The sequence below is a fragment of the Liolophura sinensis genome, chromosome 1 (genome assembly GCF_032854445.1).
Source record: "Liolophura sinensis isolate JHLJ2023 chromosome 1, CUHK_Ljap_v2, whole genome shotgun sequence".
NCBI classification, from domain to species: domain Eukaryota; kingdom Metazoa; phylum Mollusca; class Polyplacophora; order Chitonida; family Chitonidae; genus Liolophura; species Liolophura sinensis.
Genome location: NC_088295.1, coordinates 24,230,497 through 24,248,976, shown reverse-complemented (window position 1 = coordinate 24,248,976; position 18,480 = coordinate 24,230,497). Strand labels below are relative to the sequence as shown.

General features: G+C 40.0%; 1 protein-coding gene across 1 annotated transcript; it reads left to right on the top strand.

Moving 5' to 3' along the window:
- Positions 1 to 5,670: 5,670 nt before the first annotated feature.
- On the top strand, positions 5,671 to 17,837 carry LOC135482174 (fat-like cadherin-related tumor suppressor homolog). The gene is made up of 17 exons (XM_064762038.1): positions 5,671 to 5,754; positions 5,934 to 6,141; positions 6,835 to 6,926; positions 7,829 to 8,213; positions 8,481 to 8,585; positions 8,687 to 8,792; positions 9,432 to 9,496; positions 10,275 to 10,381; positions 11,020 to 11,395; positions 11,654 to 11,761; positions 12,700 to 12,790; positions 13,676 to 13,740; positions 14,123 to 14,908; positions 15,305 to 15,409; positions 15,676 to 15,816; positions 17,302 to 17,418; positions 17,632 to 17,837. Exons 1-13 carry the CDS (start codon positions 5,695 to 5,697, stop codon positions 14,872 to 14,874), a joined length of 2,520 nt encoding a protein of 839 aa, XP_064618108.1. The 5' UTR covers positions 5,671 to 5,694; the 3' UTR covers positions 14,875 to 14,908; positions 15,305 to 15,409; positions 15,676 to 15,816; positions 17,302 to 17,418; positions 17,632 to 17,837.
- Positions 17,838 to 18,480: the final 643 nt, after the last annotated feature.

Here is an 18,480-nt window from a genome sequence, read left to right as displayed (position 1 = left end):
TCAGACATTCGTCCAGTGGGCCTCACAGCTATGAACTGGTTTTTGTTCTTAATGGCTGCTTTGCAGCAAAACGCAGGTAAGCCGTTTAACTTGTTCTTTAACCATTTTGGCTGAGATTTCGAACCGACAATATGTAACGGGAACTCGCCATAACTGTCAGAAAGTATATAGTAAGCACATGGAAATTCAATGGTACATTGTTCCGTTTCTCGGAATACACATGTACTTGTGTAAATGACCATAGTTGAATACCAAATATCTAAGAATCATCAGTACATGGCCACATTCCAAACTAAGGCTTCTTGCAAAGTTATTTTGTTTTACCTCACTTGGCTACTTTCATGTAAAATTCATGTAAACAGAAATATCGTTTGGGCGATCATAAGTGTAATCCTAAACAAGCCTTTGTGTGCGTTGATGTAATATATATAAGGATCTTACAGCAAATCTTAATTATTTCCAATTCGAATTGTTCGTTGTAGAAAAAGTAGTTGTATAGGTAGATACATTTAGCCACGTTTTGGTTTAAAACACTGAAAGCGTAAGCACTAAAATTGTGGTAGCGTGTATGATGTAAATACAAATTGACACCGACTCCAATACATGTTGCATGCATGGTCACCAGTGTAAATAGGGCCATTTTCAATAACTTGATAAGTCACTTCTTCGAAACTGCTCTATAGTGCTCGTCATAACCGTAAGTTATTTCTGAGTGTTATATACTATCCCGAAGAGCTTGGGGATATTCTGTGTGTGAAAGGATCCCAGATTATTAATATTCATTATCTCTGATTAGATAAACTGTTAATTGATAAAACTGAGACTTCTGATATTGAAGGAAACGACATACGGACTTGTAAGTAAAAGTGGTGATATACTCATGGAATCAAACGTATAATAAAAATTGACTGATGATCCTCAATGTATATTGTGAAATGTACCCAAACTGCATCCCTGCACGTATAGTAGTGTTGCTGTTTTTGACGATAATCACGAGACGTTGCTCCTTAAGTATTCATTAACATTTAAACGGTGGCATATTGGAGAAAAATAGGAAGAGTTTACACAGCAAAATGGATTTATGTATTCGTATGTAAGTGCACATACGCAGTTGATTTCACGACAAAGGTAGGTTTGAACATTTCTCTTTGCGCTCGCAAAAGTTTTCTAGAACTATATACATAGCATATGTGTACATGTGTAGTTACGCGATCGAGCGATTTAAATTCTAAAATATATACACAACAATCAAGTAAATAAGTAAATATATGTTTTCACGTCATTATTTATGAAATGTGAAATGTGGTGAAAGCACAGCAGCAATGTAATCGCTATACCAATCCTTGGTAGAAGGCTTAAATTAGCAAAGGCCGGATTTCACCGATTAAAAGTGACCACTTCAGAACTATAGCTCTCTGTCGTGGCTGGTCTGGCTTTACTCTTGCCCTTGTATTTTGTAATATATAATTTATTTTCAACAGAAACATAATCTTAAAAAAAATTGTTTGGATTTTTTACTCTACATAACGAATCTGCTCATTATATCAACTTTTCTCTTTTATTTGATTTTTGACAGTTCGAAAAGACGGAATATGTTTCTATCAGCCAGGTAAGGAATACAAGTCGATCATGCACAGCTGCGATTGCTTATCAGCTAAGAAGTAAATAACTGGTACAGCCATCTTCTATTTCCAGTCGTTAATACTGACGGCTGGGAAAGGTTTTCGTGCAGCTACCCTAATACCCCAACCTTTTCGCATACGAAATAGCAATTTTTAGTGCAATTTTATGCACCTTTTAAATTTGATTTTGGAGACAAAACTACATTGCTTGGATTGTCTAGTTTCAGGGCTTCCAAAAAGTATAATTTTATCAGTCTACACAGAATAATGCCTTCAGTGTATGCTTGAATAAACATCTTGCAAAGATGCGAAAAGGCTGAAGAATTATAGTAATGGCATTTCAGGAATGCTGTTGTCCACTTTAGGTTATCCACTTTGGGGGCTGATACGAAATACAGATACCATGATTTTTATTTGCATATCATAACATTATAATCTGGATCTAGGCTTTTCAACTCGGGTGTACAAGTAAGGATTCGGATTAAACACATATATATATATATATAAATACTTATGACTTGCCATCAATTATACTATGTCAACATAGTTAATCAGAGATTTTCTTTGAACATTTGGCACAGAAAGGCAGGTTGGGTGCCTGTTGTAGACATGCATATAGGCGCAGGTTTAGCTTTATTGTTGAGAAAGTAATTTAAGTTGACTCAAGACTTTGGAGGAATTCCGTGGACTATACACACTGTGGACAGGTCCGTTACACTTGTACAAAACCAGACTGCTTGACGTGAATGCAACATCCGGGTCACACAAAACGTTCCATTCGTTATCGGGGCGTGATCAAATTGTGTTCACTGTGTAATCACTTCGTGTAAGTAAGTGCGAGCCCAAACACCTACGCCGGACAAAACCGTTAGCCGCGTGTTAAAATGGCTGTCCCTGCTGATGTTTAGATAGACCCTGCCCAGTTTACACACTGTGCCTCAAAGTGTTCTTTCATTCTACTCGTCTCCATGGTGTGGTCGCAGCCCGAGTGGAAAGTTATTCTTTTAGTATACAGCTCTTAATTAAAAATCACGTGCTCTGGTTATGAGAAGTACAGAGTTGGACAAGAAGACAAATCGTCATATTAAGATCAGTGCCAAGGAGCTGCTGCATCCCGTGTGCATGGCATTAATAACACCTATGACATAGATGAATACAATGGATATAGTCTGACCATAAGTAATTTGTATTGTTCCCGAAATTCTCAATTTAAGACAAAGTTAACGTTTTAAGCTGAATATTATTGCCCATTAATATTATGTTTGTCCAAACCTGTTGTTAACTACACTCAGAATTCAGCCTAATGTGAATTCCCGAGAACGCATTTCGACGCCATCGTATACAGTTTAATCCAGTCAACATCTGTTTGAGACTTCAATATGCAGCTTCTATGATTTCAATAGAATCCCTGTACCTCTATATATTCTGTTACAATAAGCTAATAGATGGACTTCCACAGAGACATATGCCCAATGGCCATCTTATATAAACCAAAGTGTCATGGAGCTTTATATGTTGAGATTCTGTATACTGTTTAACCCATCTATGTCTTATAGGCAGACAGTCACACAAATATACATACATAACTGAGAGCGTAGGTCCACCAGTTGACCATGCAGCAAACCAGTGGTTGCTATAGCGTATTGCATAAGTATGCGTAGTGTATGGAGATACGATTACATTACAACATGTGAGCCACTGTGTACTAGGCCTACTTCGCACAGCATACATGTACCAATATCATTAATATACTACCAACAATTTGGAGCTTTTTAAATGGTTACTTGTTAACTTGTTAAATGGTTACTTGTTGAAATCCAATGTTGAATTTTTTTTTTATTTACATTCTTTAAACGATAAAAAGACATGGTTTTAAGCAAGTATCAAGTGAGGCTTCAGAAACACACAATATTTGTCTGTTTTCTCTTTTGTGCATTAATAAGTGTTAGTAAGTGAGGGTTTGCTTCAACTTCGTCCGTTTGTACGATTTGCCGAGGTCAAATTATATGGCATACCCAAACCCATTTTCTATATGAGGAGTAAGAAAGACACAGAAGGCCTTTGAATTCCTGAACCTTAAGTGTATTTATCCTGTCTTTCGCAATAACAAGACTCTTAAATGGACTAATTTAAAAATAGGCTATATATACGAGTGGATAGGACACGACGTCGTCAAAGACACAGCACGTAGGTTACATTTCCCAGGTACTCCCAGGCGAGTAGACGTGAATGGAGGCATTCACTTAAGTACTTTCAGCACTCATGCGACGGACAGCTCTGATGTGAGCAGGACAGTTCAGTCAAAGGACCTGATGTGATAAGGCGGGGAATCGGCCCCAGCGCAAGAAACTGGACACCTGAAGAAGCGAAACAGATTATAGATATGGCTGACCGCTGCAGACACCTTCGGAAGGCCACTTCTTTACTTAGTTCTGTTTTGCTCCACTTTTCCCGTTATGTGTAAAGCGAGCTCAAAATATGCAATAAAGCGAGTCTGCATCCATGCTAGCGATGTATTTGTTTCAAAGTCGAAAAATGGTAGCCTACTCCTGTTACGCTGAAATATCTATTTTGCATCAGACACCGCAAAGTGAGGGAAATAACTGCGCCACAAAGGTAACTTTCTGAGAGATTGTTCAGCACGCAGTTAAACACCAATCACATAGATAAATACCTGAACAACGTACATAGACAACTTCTATGAGCGCTTCAACAAAGTTTTACGGAAATTTACAGAATTGTGTTAGGATTTTGAAAGTTGTCCTTTCTTATCGTACCTGTCTGAGACCGATTCCGCGCCTTGCCGTACCTCCTTTAAGCTACTGCTGAAAAAATGCATGCAGCAGACAATCGGTACCAGTAACTAAATATACTCCAGAAATGGTAAGGCGTATTAAATATATGTGTTCTGAGCATGGAGTGAACCAGGGAACCAAACCTACACCTTTACTGATTGGAAGTCCCATTTCATTATTAAGAATAGGATTATTCACACTTGAATTAGTTGACTGTACAACAGGACACTTGACATTATACACATCATATTTCACCTTCGTCAGGCTGGTTCCACTGTTATACAAACATAGTACCGTCTTATTACGTTTTAGGCCTAAATTTATCATCGTAACTTTACATCATTGTTTTTCCACAACTGAGTTGACTTTCACGAAACCACGCTGATTGTTCCAATAACTCCGCAGCTAAAACTTTTTCCAATACCCGAGCAGCTTCACTCAAAAAATGTAGGACGTGTTATGAGTCATCAGGAGGAATACAAAAATGTGTAACATAGAGTTCAGCTTCTCTTACATGCCGTGAAATAATGTCTTTGTAGTATTCTTCCTTCGTTAATCACCCCACCCTGCCATGTAACCAGACAAAGCCTTTGGCCCAAAACGTTCAGAAACATTTGATGTACGAAGATTTGTCCTTTAAGACATGTTTGTCCTGGTAGAATTAAAAGATACAAAGGTTAACCACGCCCTGGGCTGAACTGGGTATTGGTAATAAGGACAATACCTAGGCCTTGACACTCGCATGCAGCCTGCATACACCGATAATCCGATGCTGCTTACAGATGGCTCACTCAACTTGCTCAGTGTGATCGCTGTTGACTCAGATCTATTCAGCTGCAAAGTGAATACGCCCTATAGACTAGACTCTCTGGGTCGTACTGCCTGAAACATGCACAAAAAAGTCTGCCTGAGTATATATATCGCCTGTCCATTTTGATGAATGTGAGCAACACTTGGTCGGATCGTATTATTAATACTCCTTTAAGGCAGGTACATAACTGTAGTCTTAACTGTATGGCCTGTGGCGTCCGCATACTTAAATTGTAAGCACATCTAACACCTAAGTAATTCCGAACACCAAATGATATACATATGACGTATATAGCATATAGCGTCAGCGCATGGTCTATTTTTTTTTTGTTTTTTTTGTTTTGTTTTGGTTTTTTTTTTGGCGAAACAATCGGGCAGTTTATACATACACATTTCTGGATTTAATCTGACAAATCTTTTGTGTTGTCTTATTTTTTCCAGAAAACAATTCACAACAGCCAGCACCGATGTTCTATCGGAGAAACTACCTCTTCAACGTCACAGGAAGAGAACAAGTTATCGGACAGGTTTGTTTAAAATTACTTCTTATGGTCTGGGACTAAAATATTAGTCGCAGTTATGGCCTATTTCTTGAGGACAGTTCTGCGTTCATATTTCATGATGAACTTCTGTATCGGCGTGGTGTATTCGTGACTAACAACATTCTCTGGCTGATACATAATCAACATCAAACATTCTATTGCAGGTCGGCGCGTATAGTCCTTGGAACTCGAAACTCTGGTTTTCTGTGGTTGGCACCGATGATGTCACGATTGACAGGCAATCTGGGACACTTTACGCGGTGACAAACCTGGTCCAAGATCAGGTCAAACCATACATGTTTTATGCTGTTGTAACTGATAACCATTACAAGAGTGCCACTGTTGCCGTGAACCTGAATGTGACGTCATCTGGTAAGTTGTTTGTGTTGATCGCGTGCAGAGCATGTTATACATATACTAATCACTTTGACCTGGTAGAGTTTGCTTGTATCATGCATGAGAACGAATCAGCATAGCCCATGCATATGGTATGCAGGTTCCAGCAGAATAAAAAACAAAGCATCAATTTAATCGGTCGTGTATGCTATAAGTACACATTGCCCTCTGTATCTAGTTTCGATTCGAGAACAGAAAATCACAAATGGTGTCTTAATTTATCTTGGATAAATACTTATCGATATTGTTCATATAAATTGGTGGTGATTGGATACTGCTGATTGAATTTAAGCCCAGATTACACCTATATATATGGCGATTCTCTCAGTTCAAAACATGCATGTATCAAACTGATGGATTAAATCATTTTCCGTTTCGTCGCAACAAAGATTTATGTTTATTTATTATTTGATTGTTGCTTAACACCAGTCTCAATAATTTCTCACTTACACGATGGCAGTCAGATAGCGTTCCCGACGTAAACCACTGATTTTTGGCAAGTTACTGACAAACTTCTCCACACTTGATGTATGCGAGCATATATGCACACCATATTTAAGTTGTTGGAGAAGTGGTCGACGAAGCGAAACTTTACAGAGCGGTTATTGTGACCAAGGTCCCTCTATAGTAATAGATTTGTAATAGTTTTAATTGACAATTCTTTTACAGGTGTACCACCACCCGACAAACCAAACTTTTGGACATCGTCCTACACCACCGCAGTTTCTTCCAATCTGACCGTCAACTCCACAGTTCTCCGAGTAAGTTGTCTCTGGAAATCTGCGTGACTTTTAACCAAACTTAAGCGTCCTTTTCCCATCCAACTTGTCTTGAAAAAATATAATTTGTAATCTGCCTGAGCGTACTTCGCGACACACACCATTTATTCAGAGCATTTTATATCCATGCTTTTATTTTAGACACATGTAATGTGTGTCTATAGGAGACTCAACATATAAAGCATGATACATACTAAGTGGAAGTGCAAGAAAAAACAAACAAATAAATAAGACAAAGGAAAAGAGAAATTTTGAAGAGTTGCCCTATAACAGTTCATTCCACTTAGAGTGCATTAGTGAGACAAACTTAAGGTGAGATGTCAGAATGACCCTCAGTAAATGTTATACATGTACGCTCCTGCCTATGGAAGCCAGATAAGGTCATTATTGTGATATCGTTTCATCGGCCGGTGATGGCACGAAGCGATGGTCCGATGATACGACGCGATAGCATGATGACACGAAGCGATTGGACGATGCCATGAAGCGATGACACGATGGCACAAAAGATGGCACATTGCGATGACACACTGCTGGCATCGTACTATCCCTTCGTGCCATCATGCTGTCGCTTCGTGCCATCGTGCCATCGCTTCGTGCCATCGTACCATTGCTTCGCATCATCGTGTCATCGCCGATCGATGGAACGATGATGCGACGATGGCCTTATCCGATTTCCATACCTGTCTCATTCTAGTGCCATGGTAAAAATATTCCCTATTATTTCAATACAAAGATCACATAATCGTTGTATCGTATCCTCTGTACGTGGGAAGGTATTTTCCTACATTATCTGAGTAAAAATCGGAATATAAGCATTATACAATAGTGATGATGGTATCATAAAATTACGTATTTTTTGTATGATATCTCTATGTGTGTAGGTGTATGCATCTGGCTTAGGCGGTGAACAGGTGGTGTACTCTTTACTAAATTCCTCGTACTTCAACGTCAACTGGACCAGTGGATATGTGTATCTGACTCGACCCCTGGGAAACACCACCTACCATAACTTCACAGTGACTGCGGCTTACCAATCCACCCCTCAAGTCAGATCCTTCGCCCCGGTTTTCGTCTCTGTCCGCAACACAACAATCCAATCGTCTGCCCTAACGCTACAAAATTCCGGCATGATACAAGTGTACAACGATATACCCAGAGACGGTCACGTGACCACTATCCGTGCTGTTGCCAAAGATCCATCGCAGCAGAACCTAGTTAAATATTACTTGAATGACTCCAGCTCTCTACGTATTGACGAATACACGGGTGAGTTACATACACTGTATATGGTATCTTGGACATGCAAATCCTAAGCTCTTCACAGATGATAGATACCAGTAACTGCATTATCTTACTTATGCGACATATGTCTAAGCCTTGCAAATAACATTTAATGTGTTGTATTCACCAAGATTTAGTTAATACAATATAATAACAGATTAAAATAGCGTTAAATCGTTCGGTTACGGAATCTCTTTGGTCGTTCTTGAAATCAGAATTTGTCTGGTCCTAAATTATTTTGCCTCTTTGTAGGTGACGTTTATGTTCACAGGTTGCCCTTGTTGCAGAGGACCTCTGTGTACCTTACAGCCACACTTGGAACAGTGAGTGTGGGCACACGTTTGATCGTAAATAAAGGTACGAGCGCATATTTTTTTCCTCTTTATAAACTAACGGGCGCATATGTCAAAGTGACTACATATACAAATATTGTCGTTTTATCTCAATCTTCTCTTCAGTTTGCCACCCGAATGAGCCCATCGCATCCTGCTTGATGGATCCATGTATGTCGCCCATTCAAGATCCAGTTTCAAATTGCCCGGAAATGCAGGGAGCTGCTTGCTTGTAAGTTCTGATCCAGCACATGATAGGTGTACACGGAAGTTGAACTTGCTACAGTACATTTATTACTTTTTTTACAAGAATATTTCAATCTGTCACATCAAGTAACGGAGTTTAAAACTATATATTAAAAATACGAATATGCTTACCACATTAAAAGCATTGTCCCTATGAAGTTTCATAAGTTTTACGCCGATCGCCATCATTTATATCGGCAAATATCATGAGAGCGTGTATGTGTAGCATTAAGGCCTCACGGTGGTTTCCTTATTCTAGTTCCAGTCAACCAAGCTTGAAGTGGTTTAGGTGGAGCTACGTTTAAAGATTAAAATGTGGTCAAAATACACGTTTTAAATGTAATTGTCCTGTATATTACAGGGGTTAATATGTAACATCACTTCGCATAAAAGTCGTCTTTTGAAGTTGTGGACTTCTTTTTTGTGATGTTGATTTGTTTCACTTTCACTTTGATAAACATGTTGCGTGGTTTAGTGTATTTCAGACTGGTAATGTCAATCTTCCAGTATACTATCCGATATTTCGACTGACAATTTATACAAGATGTTTGAATGTGTTCTGTAGCGTGCTCTAGAATGTGTGTATAGTAACCAATCTAAACCTGTGTAATGACTTGTGTTGTAGAGCTAATTACTGTGGAGGTTGTAACGCTGAGTTTTACAAAAATGGCCACTTAGTCGTCTGCTCAGGTGAGTTATCCTGCGCAAAATTTTACGAAATCAATTTGTACATTTCTGCTACAAGGCATCAGCTTTGATATGACAATGTAACCTTGAAGACGTCATTTAGATAAACAAATATACAAAAGGAACAAGGGAAACAAACAACGGTTCCACAGATTTGTATAAAACTCGAATGTGTCATTTACATTTTGTCATCGTGCAGTTAGTAGCCTCTGATAGATCTATGTATATTTTAAAAAGAAAGCCTCCTCAACACAGAATATAATAAGACAGAAACAGACTTAAAGACTTGTATAATATCACATAAGCTGATGTAAAACCATACAACCTACTCTAAAAACAAGAAACTAACAAAACCGTGAAGAGTTTACTTTACCAATTGCCACAATCCTAGTGCAAACGAAGTTTACGTGGTTCTAGTTCTATAGTGGAACGGTGATTGTGAAACCAAATGTCATCAATTAGGCATTCGTATTCGCATGCCAAAAACGAAATCTCTAATCGCAGTGATTAACAACTATATTATTATATCATTGCAGAAGCATATAATGAAATTTATAGAATGCTTCAATACATGTATAATGAACATAAATATGGTGTTAATGAGTTGAGGAGACTGTATGAAGGAATCTCCCTCGTCTGGTCAAGGGCAATAAGATTTCTAGCAGAACTGTGCTATTTGTCAGCTCCGTCATAGAATACGTCGCCTTGCTATTATTGCACATGTATTGATAAATTATGGGACAAGATATTCACGTCACGGTATCATGGTTCTCTGTTCCAGTGAAACCCACGCCCATACCGTCCACCATACGCCCCATCTTCACATCTCCCCATTACAGGATTAGGCTCGCGTCTAACCAGACCACTACTGGCTCGATAGTCGGACAGGTAAGTGGACAGGTTACGCATTTGTGACAGGTATCCGGAGAGCTCAGTCATATTTGTGAAAAGCCTCCTGAAGTTGACTCAATGAGACTTTATATGATCATCTTCTTGCGTCTAACTTTAAAGGAAGGAATCTATGTATATATATATATATATATATATATATATATATATATATATATATATATATATATATATATATATATATATCCTTCCACTTGTTTCCCAACCGACGTCACACCTGCCCTGTATTGCTGATGGAGTGATGGAAGCGCGCTGTGGAGTAGACCTATTCGAAAATTACTTAGGCAAATTAGGCAGTGGTGACTTCATGCTTACTTTCCTTGGATTAATACCGTGTGAGGTAGAGACATGACATTTACACCGTGTGGAAGATATAGAGTGTTTTCAATGGCCAATGCACTTGTTATATGAATAAACCGGAAAGCATTTTTCCTTGCCTTGTGAATTCTACAGGTCTACCCGATATTGTGCTTTCTGCGTGATTTACTTGTAATTCAAATATCACTTTTGGTTGATGCCACTATCACCCGTGCTCAATGAAGTAACATGTTCGAATACCCTTACAACTCTAAATTTCTTCTGCTCCCATCCTCAGTGCTTTTTTCCATGTTCGTCAGGTGTATGCCTCGGTTCCGGTGGGGGAAGTCGTCATCTACAGCGCCGTCAACACTACATATTTTGGAGTGGATAGACTCACCGGGTCTTTATATGTAACAAGACCACTAAAAAACATGACCAGCCATACTTTTACTGTGATGGCGTCATTCCAATCAACCCCCAACAACATGTCTGTGGCATATGTTCATGTGGAAATCCTCCCTGATAACAGCCTGACATTAAGTTTCCCTAAAAGATGGTACACTGTCAACGTCTTGGCTAACATTTCCAGAGGTGGTCTCGTGACGATGATGACAGCCACCGCTTCCAGTATGCAGGACCAAGTGAGATATGCCATCCGAGGATCAGACACTATAGGAATCAATGAATTCACAGGTGGGCAAATTATTTGCACTTGCACACCTATACGCAGTACCTGAGACAACAGAGCAAGAGCTCATTATGTGTCTTTCATATATGATACTTCCCTGATTAAATAGTTGAAATTTCTTGTCTTAATGGTAAATTTTAAACAGTCGTATGTTTCAGTTAATTTTTCCTCGGATGATATTTTTCGGACAGTTCACCTGAGAATATCCAGATGTGACGTTAATGTTGGTAGTTTTCTAAGTGTGACATTGTGAACGCTTCCAGGTGCCGTATATATACTAGCGCTACCACTCTACAACCAGACCTTATTAGTCAACGTTGTCGCCACTGTAGGGAACCTGTCTACGTCTGCCATCCTGGAGATATCCAAAGGTATGCACCTTTGACCTCCCTATATGAAGTGGGAATCCTGTTGTAAGTTACATATTGACGTACTGTACCTTTATATGGGTATGTTAGTAAAAGCAAACGCATAATCGCATCTCGCTTCGGTGATCTAATGGTTAGAGCGTCCACCTCGTAGTCAGTAGATCCAAAATAAAATCCTGGTCGGGCCATACCAAAGGCTTTAAAAATGGTACTTGTCGCTGCCTCGTTTGGCGCTCAGCACTGAGAGGCTACAGGAAAGAAACAGGACTGTTCGGCCCGGTGTCAGTATAATGTGACTGGGTGGGGTGTCATGTGTAGTGTCTTTGGCATGATACTTCAGTGGCGGCATCACTTGGGCTGCATGGGCTCGTCCTGCCACAAGGAGACACAGTATATAAACATTTAGTAATATTACTGATAAAGGTGTTTTTTATGAAAATTAACTTTGCTTTATTACGTAAACGTAATGTAATTTAAGATACATGAACTTGTGGTAGTTTGAGCTGTGTTTGAGCTGTCACCTGACAAGAGAAAGACAATTGTTTCCAATCAATGATGGCTAAAAGTAAATTGTTATTTCTTGCTTGTAAATCATTGGTTACCGGTGTTTATATAGTATAGATCAACTGATGAAATATCTGCAGCATTCGTGGTTTGGTCTAAAGTCTCATTTCACACAATTTGTAATTAATCAGATAAATGGATGACTGGTGAAGCTCTACTACCTTTTCTGTGTAGTAGCATGAAAAGGTTCAATAAACAAAGATAAGATACGTCGTGGTGGCAAACCTTTTCCCCGTCGTAAGCCGTATATATTAACTTATATATACGTATATACAAAGCTGTAGCCATCCATAACGTTTTGCCATGGATGATCGCGTCATAATTATATAGATTATTTAGGTGGCCTAATACATTTAGACCTTTTCTGATTGTTCCAGTGTGCGCCCTTCAACAACCTATTGCGATGTGTGCAGTGGACCCTTGTAAGGCCCTGCCAGAATGCGCTCTGCGCAGCAACGCTACCTGCGTGTAAGTTACGCTACCGATCTGGTTGTAAGTTACTGTACCTTCCTGTAAGTTACGCTGTCTGTCTGGCTGTAAATTACGGTACCTCCGTGTAGGTTAGGATACCTGGATGTGCGGTACCTGCCTGTAAATTACGCTACCCATCTGTGTGCAAGTTATGGCACCTGCGTGTAAGTTACGGTACATTCGTATACGTAAAAGTACCTGTGTTTCAGTCACGGTATCCGAATAAGTGTAAGTTGCTGTGCCTGCATGTGAATTGAGGTACCTAAATGTATGTAAATCACGGTACCTAAATGTAAGTTATGTTACCTGAATGTTTGCAATGTATGTACCTGCCTGTAAGTTGCAGTAGCTGAATTTGTGTAATTTACGGTACCTGCGTGTAAGTTAAGGTACCTGAATGTGTGCAGGTTACGGTACCTGCGTTTAAGTTAAGGTACCTGAATGTGTGCATGTTACGGTACCCGCGTGTAAGTTAAGCTACCTGAATGTGTGCAGGTTACGGTACCTGCGTGTAAGTTACGGTACCTGAATGTGTGCAGGTAATGGTACCTAGGTGTAAGTTACGGTACCTGAATGTGTGCAGGTTACGGTACCTAGGTGTAAGTTGAGGTACCTGAATGTGTGTAATTTAGGGTACCTGCGTGTAAGTCGATAAACCACTTTTAGAGCCCTTGTTTACATCAACGGATTTTATTCATATTTTTGTAACACATTCCTAAAGAAAATGTGAGAATTAAATCAAGCCGTGTATTTATTGCATTAATTTGAAGTTTTCTTGAAATTTTCAGTTGGACAGAGATTCCTTTTTTTGCAGTTGTTGTTACCATAGTTATAGGCCTAACAGCTCCCAGTATGATCGAATTACATGTTTTCTTTTTGCAGGGCTAGCTTCTGTGGTGACTGTAGAGCTGAATATTTCGCCAATGGAGATCGGTTGAGATGCGAAAGTATGTATTACACAGTTTTCTTTACCTCAGTTTTTGTTCTGCCATTTGTGGATTTAGAAGCGCGTCGCGCGAATTGTGATGTTTATTAACACGTCGTTTTTACGGGTGCATTATTCCAGAAGGCCACGTGGTAAGTTCAGAAGAACGCTTCCAGTGACAAAACACTGCAGACTGTTATGTATTACCAAGGGATGTCCCTTGTATAACTAACCTCTTCTTTTAGCTTCAGTCAAGTTTTGCGCCTGTTGGTTCTGGTAGAACCTATCTTTGTACATAATTTCACGACGTGTGAGTTGTATAATACTCAGCCCACGTGAGCATGCCATTTATATGCATTCATACTGAATACCGGTATCCATTTGACGCTTCTGTCTTTGTTAAGGTTCAACAGCGCCTCAAGTCGACGAAACGATATATGAAACTAGAGTCTATGAAAACCAACCGGTTGGTGTAAAGATTGCCAGTCTGTATGAACTGGGTGTGCCCTTTTTGCCCCTCCCTAGCTCAGCACTGGAGTTTACCATCGATTCGGGTGGGTTCGGCGTGTTTAATATATCCAGAGCAGGTAGCATTATTTTGGCAAGCTCGCCGGATTATGAGAAGAAACAGGATTACCATTTGGTTGTTCGAGCCATTTTGTCTGGGTTGACCTCGGTCAGTACCTCGAGAACTCTAATTACTGTGCACATCATTAATGTGAACGACAACGTTCCTGAGTTCAAGGCTGTCATGTCTCCTTTCATTGTGCCATCCGATCTCACCGCTGGCGACATGGTATTCAGGTTTTGGGCGACAGACGCCGATCTGCAGGACAAGGTCTCCTATGAACTTCTGGGTGGCGAAAGCAGCATTTTTAATCTGGATTCACTCAGTGGTGTCGTAACGCTAAAAACAACGATCCCTGAGGGTCGCTACAGTCTCAAAGTACGGGCCACCGACACTGGACTACCAAGCTCTTCCACAATTACCTCTGTAGACATACTTTCAGAGAGTAGAACCTCGGGGTATCCCATCTTCCCATATCGAGTCGCAGAATTCCGGAAGGTCGAGTCTTCTCCCGTGAACAGCCTGATAAAAACAATCCCTGCTAGCGGGGGGTCAAAGTTCACTTACCAGGAGGTGGTGGGTTTCTGATGAATACGGAATCTTCAGGGTGGAGCAGAACACGGTGAGACGTCGATAACGGCTTGTTCCTTTTTAAGGATATACCTAACTCTGACTTAAGTCTAAGACAACTTCGTGATCCTTGGGCTCAATGCATTATAATACCGGCACTTGCACGCCTGGCTTTGTATTATATGTTTGATTGGTGTTTTACACCGTACTCAAGAATTTTTCATTTTACCACGGCGACCAGCATTATGGTGGGAGGAAACAAGACAAAACCCTGGGGAAGCCTACGACCATTCACAGGTTGCTGGCACACCTTCCCACGGTGTAGTTTTGACAAAAACTAGTTTTAACAAATTGACAATATTTGTCCGCGTTTTGTCATAATATATTACCATATACTTGTATGTCAAAATTTCATGTAGGCAGTAAGAAAATAACCATCGCATTGTAGGGGAATATATATACGGATCGTCTTCTGGATCGAGAAAGTCAGCCTTTCGCCAGTTTTGTTATGGAAGCCTTAAACGTGGACACTCAACTCAGAAGCTACCTACAGGTGAGCTTCTCTTTTCCTGAGGAATGTTCTGTGTTGACGGGGTGGCCTGCTGGTTAGTCACTGTCTATGAATTTCCTAAACATATAACTGCATATACTGGATATATTGGGCATTTACAGAGAAGTATTAAGTAACATGCAGTAAATCAATTGATATTAAAGGTCATATATAAGGTCACGTTATCCGTTAGTCATAGCACATATATCGTGTGGTTTGGCCAAGACGACGTGGTGATGTCAAGACGCAGTGATATATTTATGTTTCAGGTATTCCTGGAAGTCACAGACGTGAATGACAACACCCCGTCTTTCCCTTCCGCACTTACTTCGCCATTGTCCCCCAAGATGGCCTCCAGGGTCGCTTGGGTCTTTACCACCATGGCCAACGACGCTGATCTACAACCATCGGTATTTATAATAGTCTTCCTAGTATTAAACGTTACTCTGGTAAGCGACTATTTTCTAAAAACGAATATTTGGGCTGAAAATACTTAAAGGAGATCCCCAACGCTTTTGTTTTTCATGCTATATGTTCTCTGGATACAGATCCAAGCAGTCGGGCCAGCTGATCCTAATTTGCAGTGTCGAGAACAGTGTGTCGCTCAACACCGGTGAAAGTAACAATCGAAATGATATTTTATGTTTTAAAAAAGTATCACCGCCAAATATAAATAAATAAAGCTTGAATTACATTGAATTGAAACAGCGACTGATAACACGTAGGAATTAAATTACGGGCTTCTAGGTACGGCATGCTGTGGGTGCACAGTGGCCTGGATGCGCAGTGTGAACTGGGCTGGAGGATCGCCTCGTGGTCGCTGTTGGGCAAAGGCTAGCGGTTCCCTACAGTTCGTGGCACGGCCTGCTATTTCAAAGAAGCAAGTAATAAACAACTTCTGCATTCCAGGAGTGAAAATCTGAACTTCTTTGCTTTTTCGTTTGGCTTTTTTTTTCTTTTTTGGGGGGGAAAGCATGACTGAATTAGCAAGTCTCATACGACTATGATCGAGTTCTCCGCAATCTAAATATGTTTTTGATGGGATCTGATCCATATTTTCTCAATCTTTGGCATTTTTTGGCCACCTGACATTAACCTGCGTTGTGTTAGTGTAGCAGCAGAGCCTCACTTGGGCATGGAATAATCTCGATATTAATTGTGAAAGTATAGCAATGATGTTTCTGATGTTCGGATGTTTAATCACCAAATTATATCGTTTTCCCTCCATTTTCGACGTTCTAAACGATCGGAAAGAATTCAGGGAACATAAAAGCACCTATAGGCCTCTGCAGCTTGGAAGGTCTAGCGCTGGTGTTTTACTTTGATGTTGGGGAAGGGGAGCCCTTAATCAGCTGTGTAGTCAACTTCAGCGTATGCTCTGAATGTCTAAAATTTTATTTTATTTTTTTATGTTTAATTACAAAATGAGAATAGTACTAGGGTCATGACTGACTGAAAACAACCTTAACTGCATGCATGATGATTTGGAGATTTTCTTTCGTAGATAATTTGGTGGTTGTTTATATCACAATACTCGTTCTCTTATACGCTGGAGAGCCTTTGTTATGGGTAAATTAAAACCCTAAACTTTGGCAAGTAACTTATGAACTTTTCCACGTTTAACATACGTCATATTGGTGGAAAGCAAGCGGTCTTAGACAAATGACTATACAGGAGGGTCCCGTCGATCGCTTCCCGCTATCAAAGCGAGAAGAACAATACAAGCCACGGAATCCGGAAAATTTCTTACCCGAGAATGAAATTCTCTCCTGCAGAAAGTTTATTTCAAGAGTATGTGGGACTAATGCTGTTGTATATAGCACAGCAGAAGCAATTAGATTAAGGTGTGTTTTACACGTTCGGTTATTAAAATGCATCTGCATTTATCATTTCAGTTGGCATATTCCATTATCAGTGGCAACACCAACAACACGTTTGAGATAATTAACAGTAATCAAGTAGTACTGGCCAAACCGTTGAAAGATGTCTCGGAAGCCAGATTTGATCTTCGCGTAAGTTTTTGACCTTTCTTATATTATTATTTAATAATGTTTAAGAAATCATGTTCCCTTTTACGCTTGAGTCTCAGAATTACTTCCAGGTTGATCCATATGTGGTATTAAATGTATTAAAATTAAGACTGGTTTCGTCTGTACCGCCCAAGAATCGCCATTTTCTTCACGTGCACGTGCTGATGCTTATTTGATATGTTTTGTTTGTTGAAGATAATGGCATCTGATGGTGTTCTCAGTGCCACAACCGTCCTGGAAGTGGTTGTACAGTAGCTGGTCTAAAGCCTAACTGCCTTTAACCCTGAGGACAATACCAAACAGGAGAACGAATACACAACTGTGACCGACCGACCGACCATCAAGTCACTGTTGCTTTCTAGACGACTTCATCGGTCTATTAAAATAAATTCCACTGAGCATCTTAATTTACGCTTATACCGTTCTTTTTCCTTGTAGAATTAATATGAGAGCCCAAACACCCAAATGGTCATCACTACAAGGGCTAGTATACAGAGACGCACCGGGAAGCAGTTATTCGAAGCCTCATATACCTGCTCTAAAACGGAGCAGCCCTTAATGGTTTTATCTCAGAGCCTGAATATCTTTCACAGAAATTTTCATAGAAACTTTCACTGAGACCGGTCCGCTCCCAAATGCCTCGGAGTGTTGCGCCTAATAGCTGATGTGACAGAACAACAGTTGATGTAATGTACATTCGGAGACTAAATCCCTAATTACATTGAATAGAGTGAGTGAGTGCTTGGGGTTTAACGTCGTACTCAACAATTTTTCAGTCATATGACGACGAAGGAATCATTAGGGTGCATGTACGTGTAATGTGCCTCCTTGTTGCAGGACGGATTTCCACCGCTCTTTTATTTAGTGCTGCTTCACTGAGACGACTTACCGAAGGCAAGTAAGCCGCCCCGCCCGAGCCATTATACTAATACGGGTCAACCAGTCATTGCACTATCCCCTTCATGCTGAACACCAAGCGAGGAAGATACAACTTCCTCTTTTAAAGTCTTAGCTGTGAATCGATCAAGGATTGATCCTGGATCT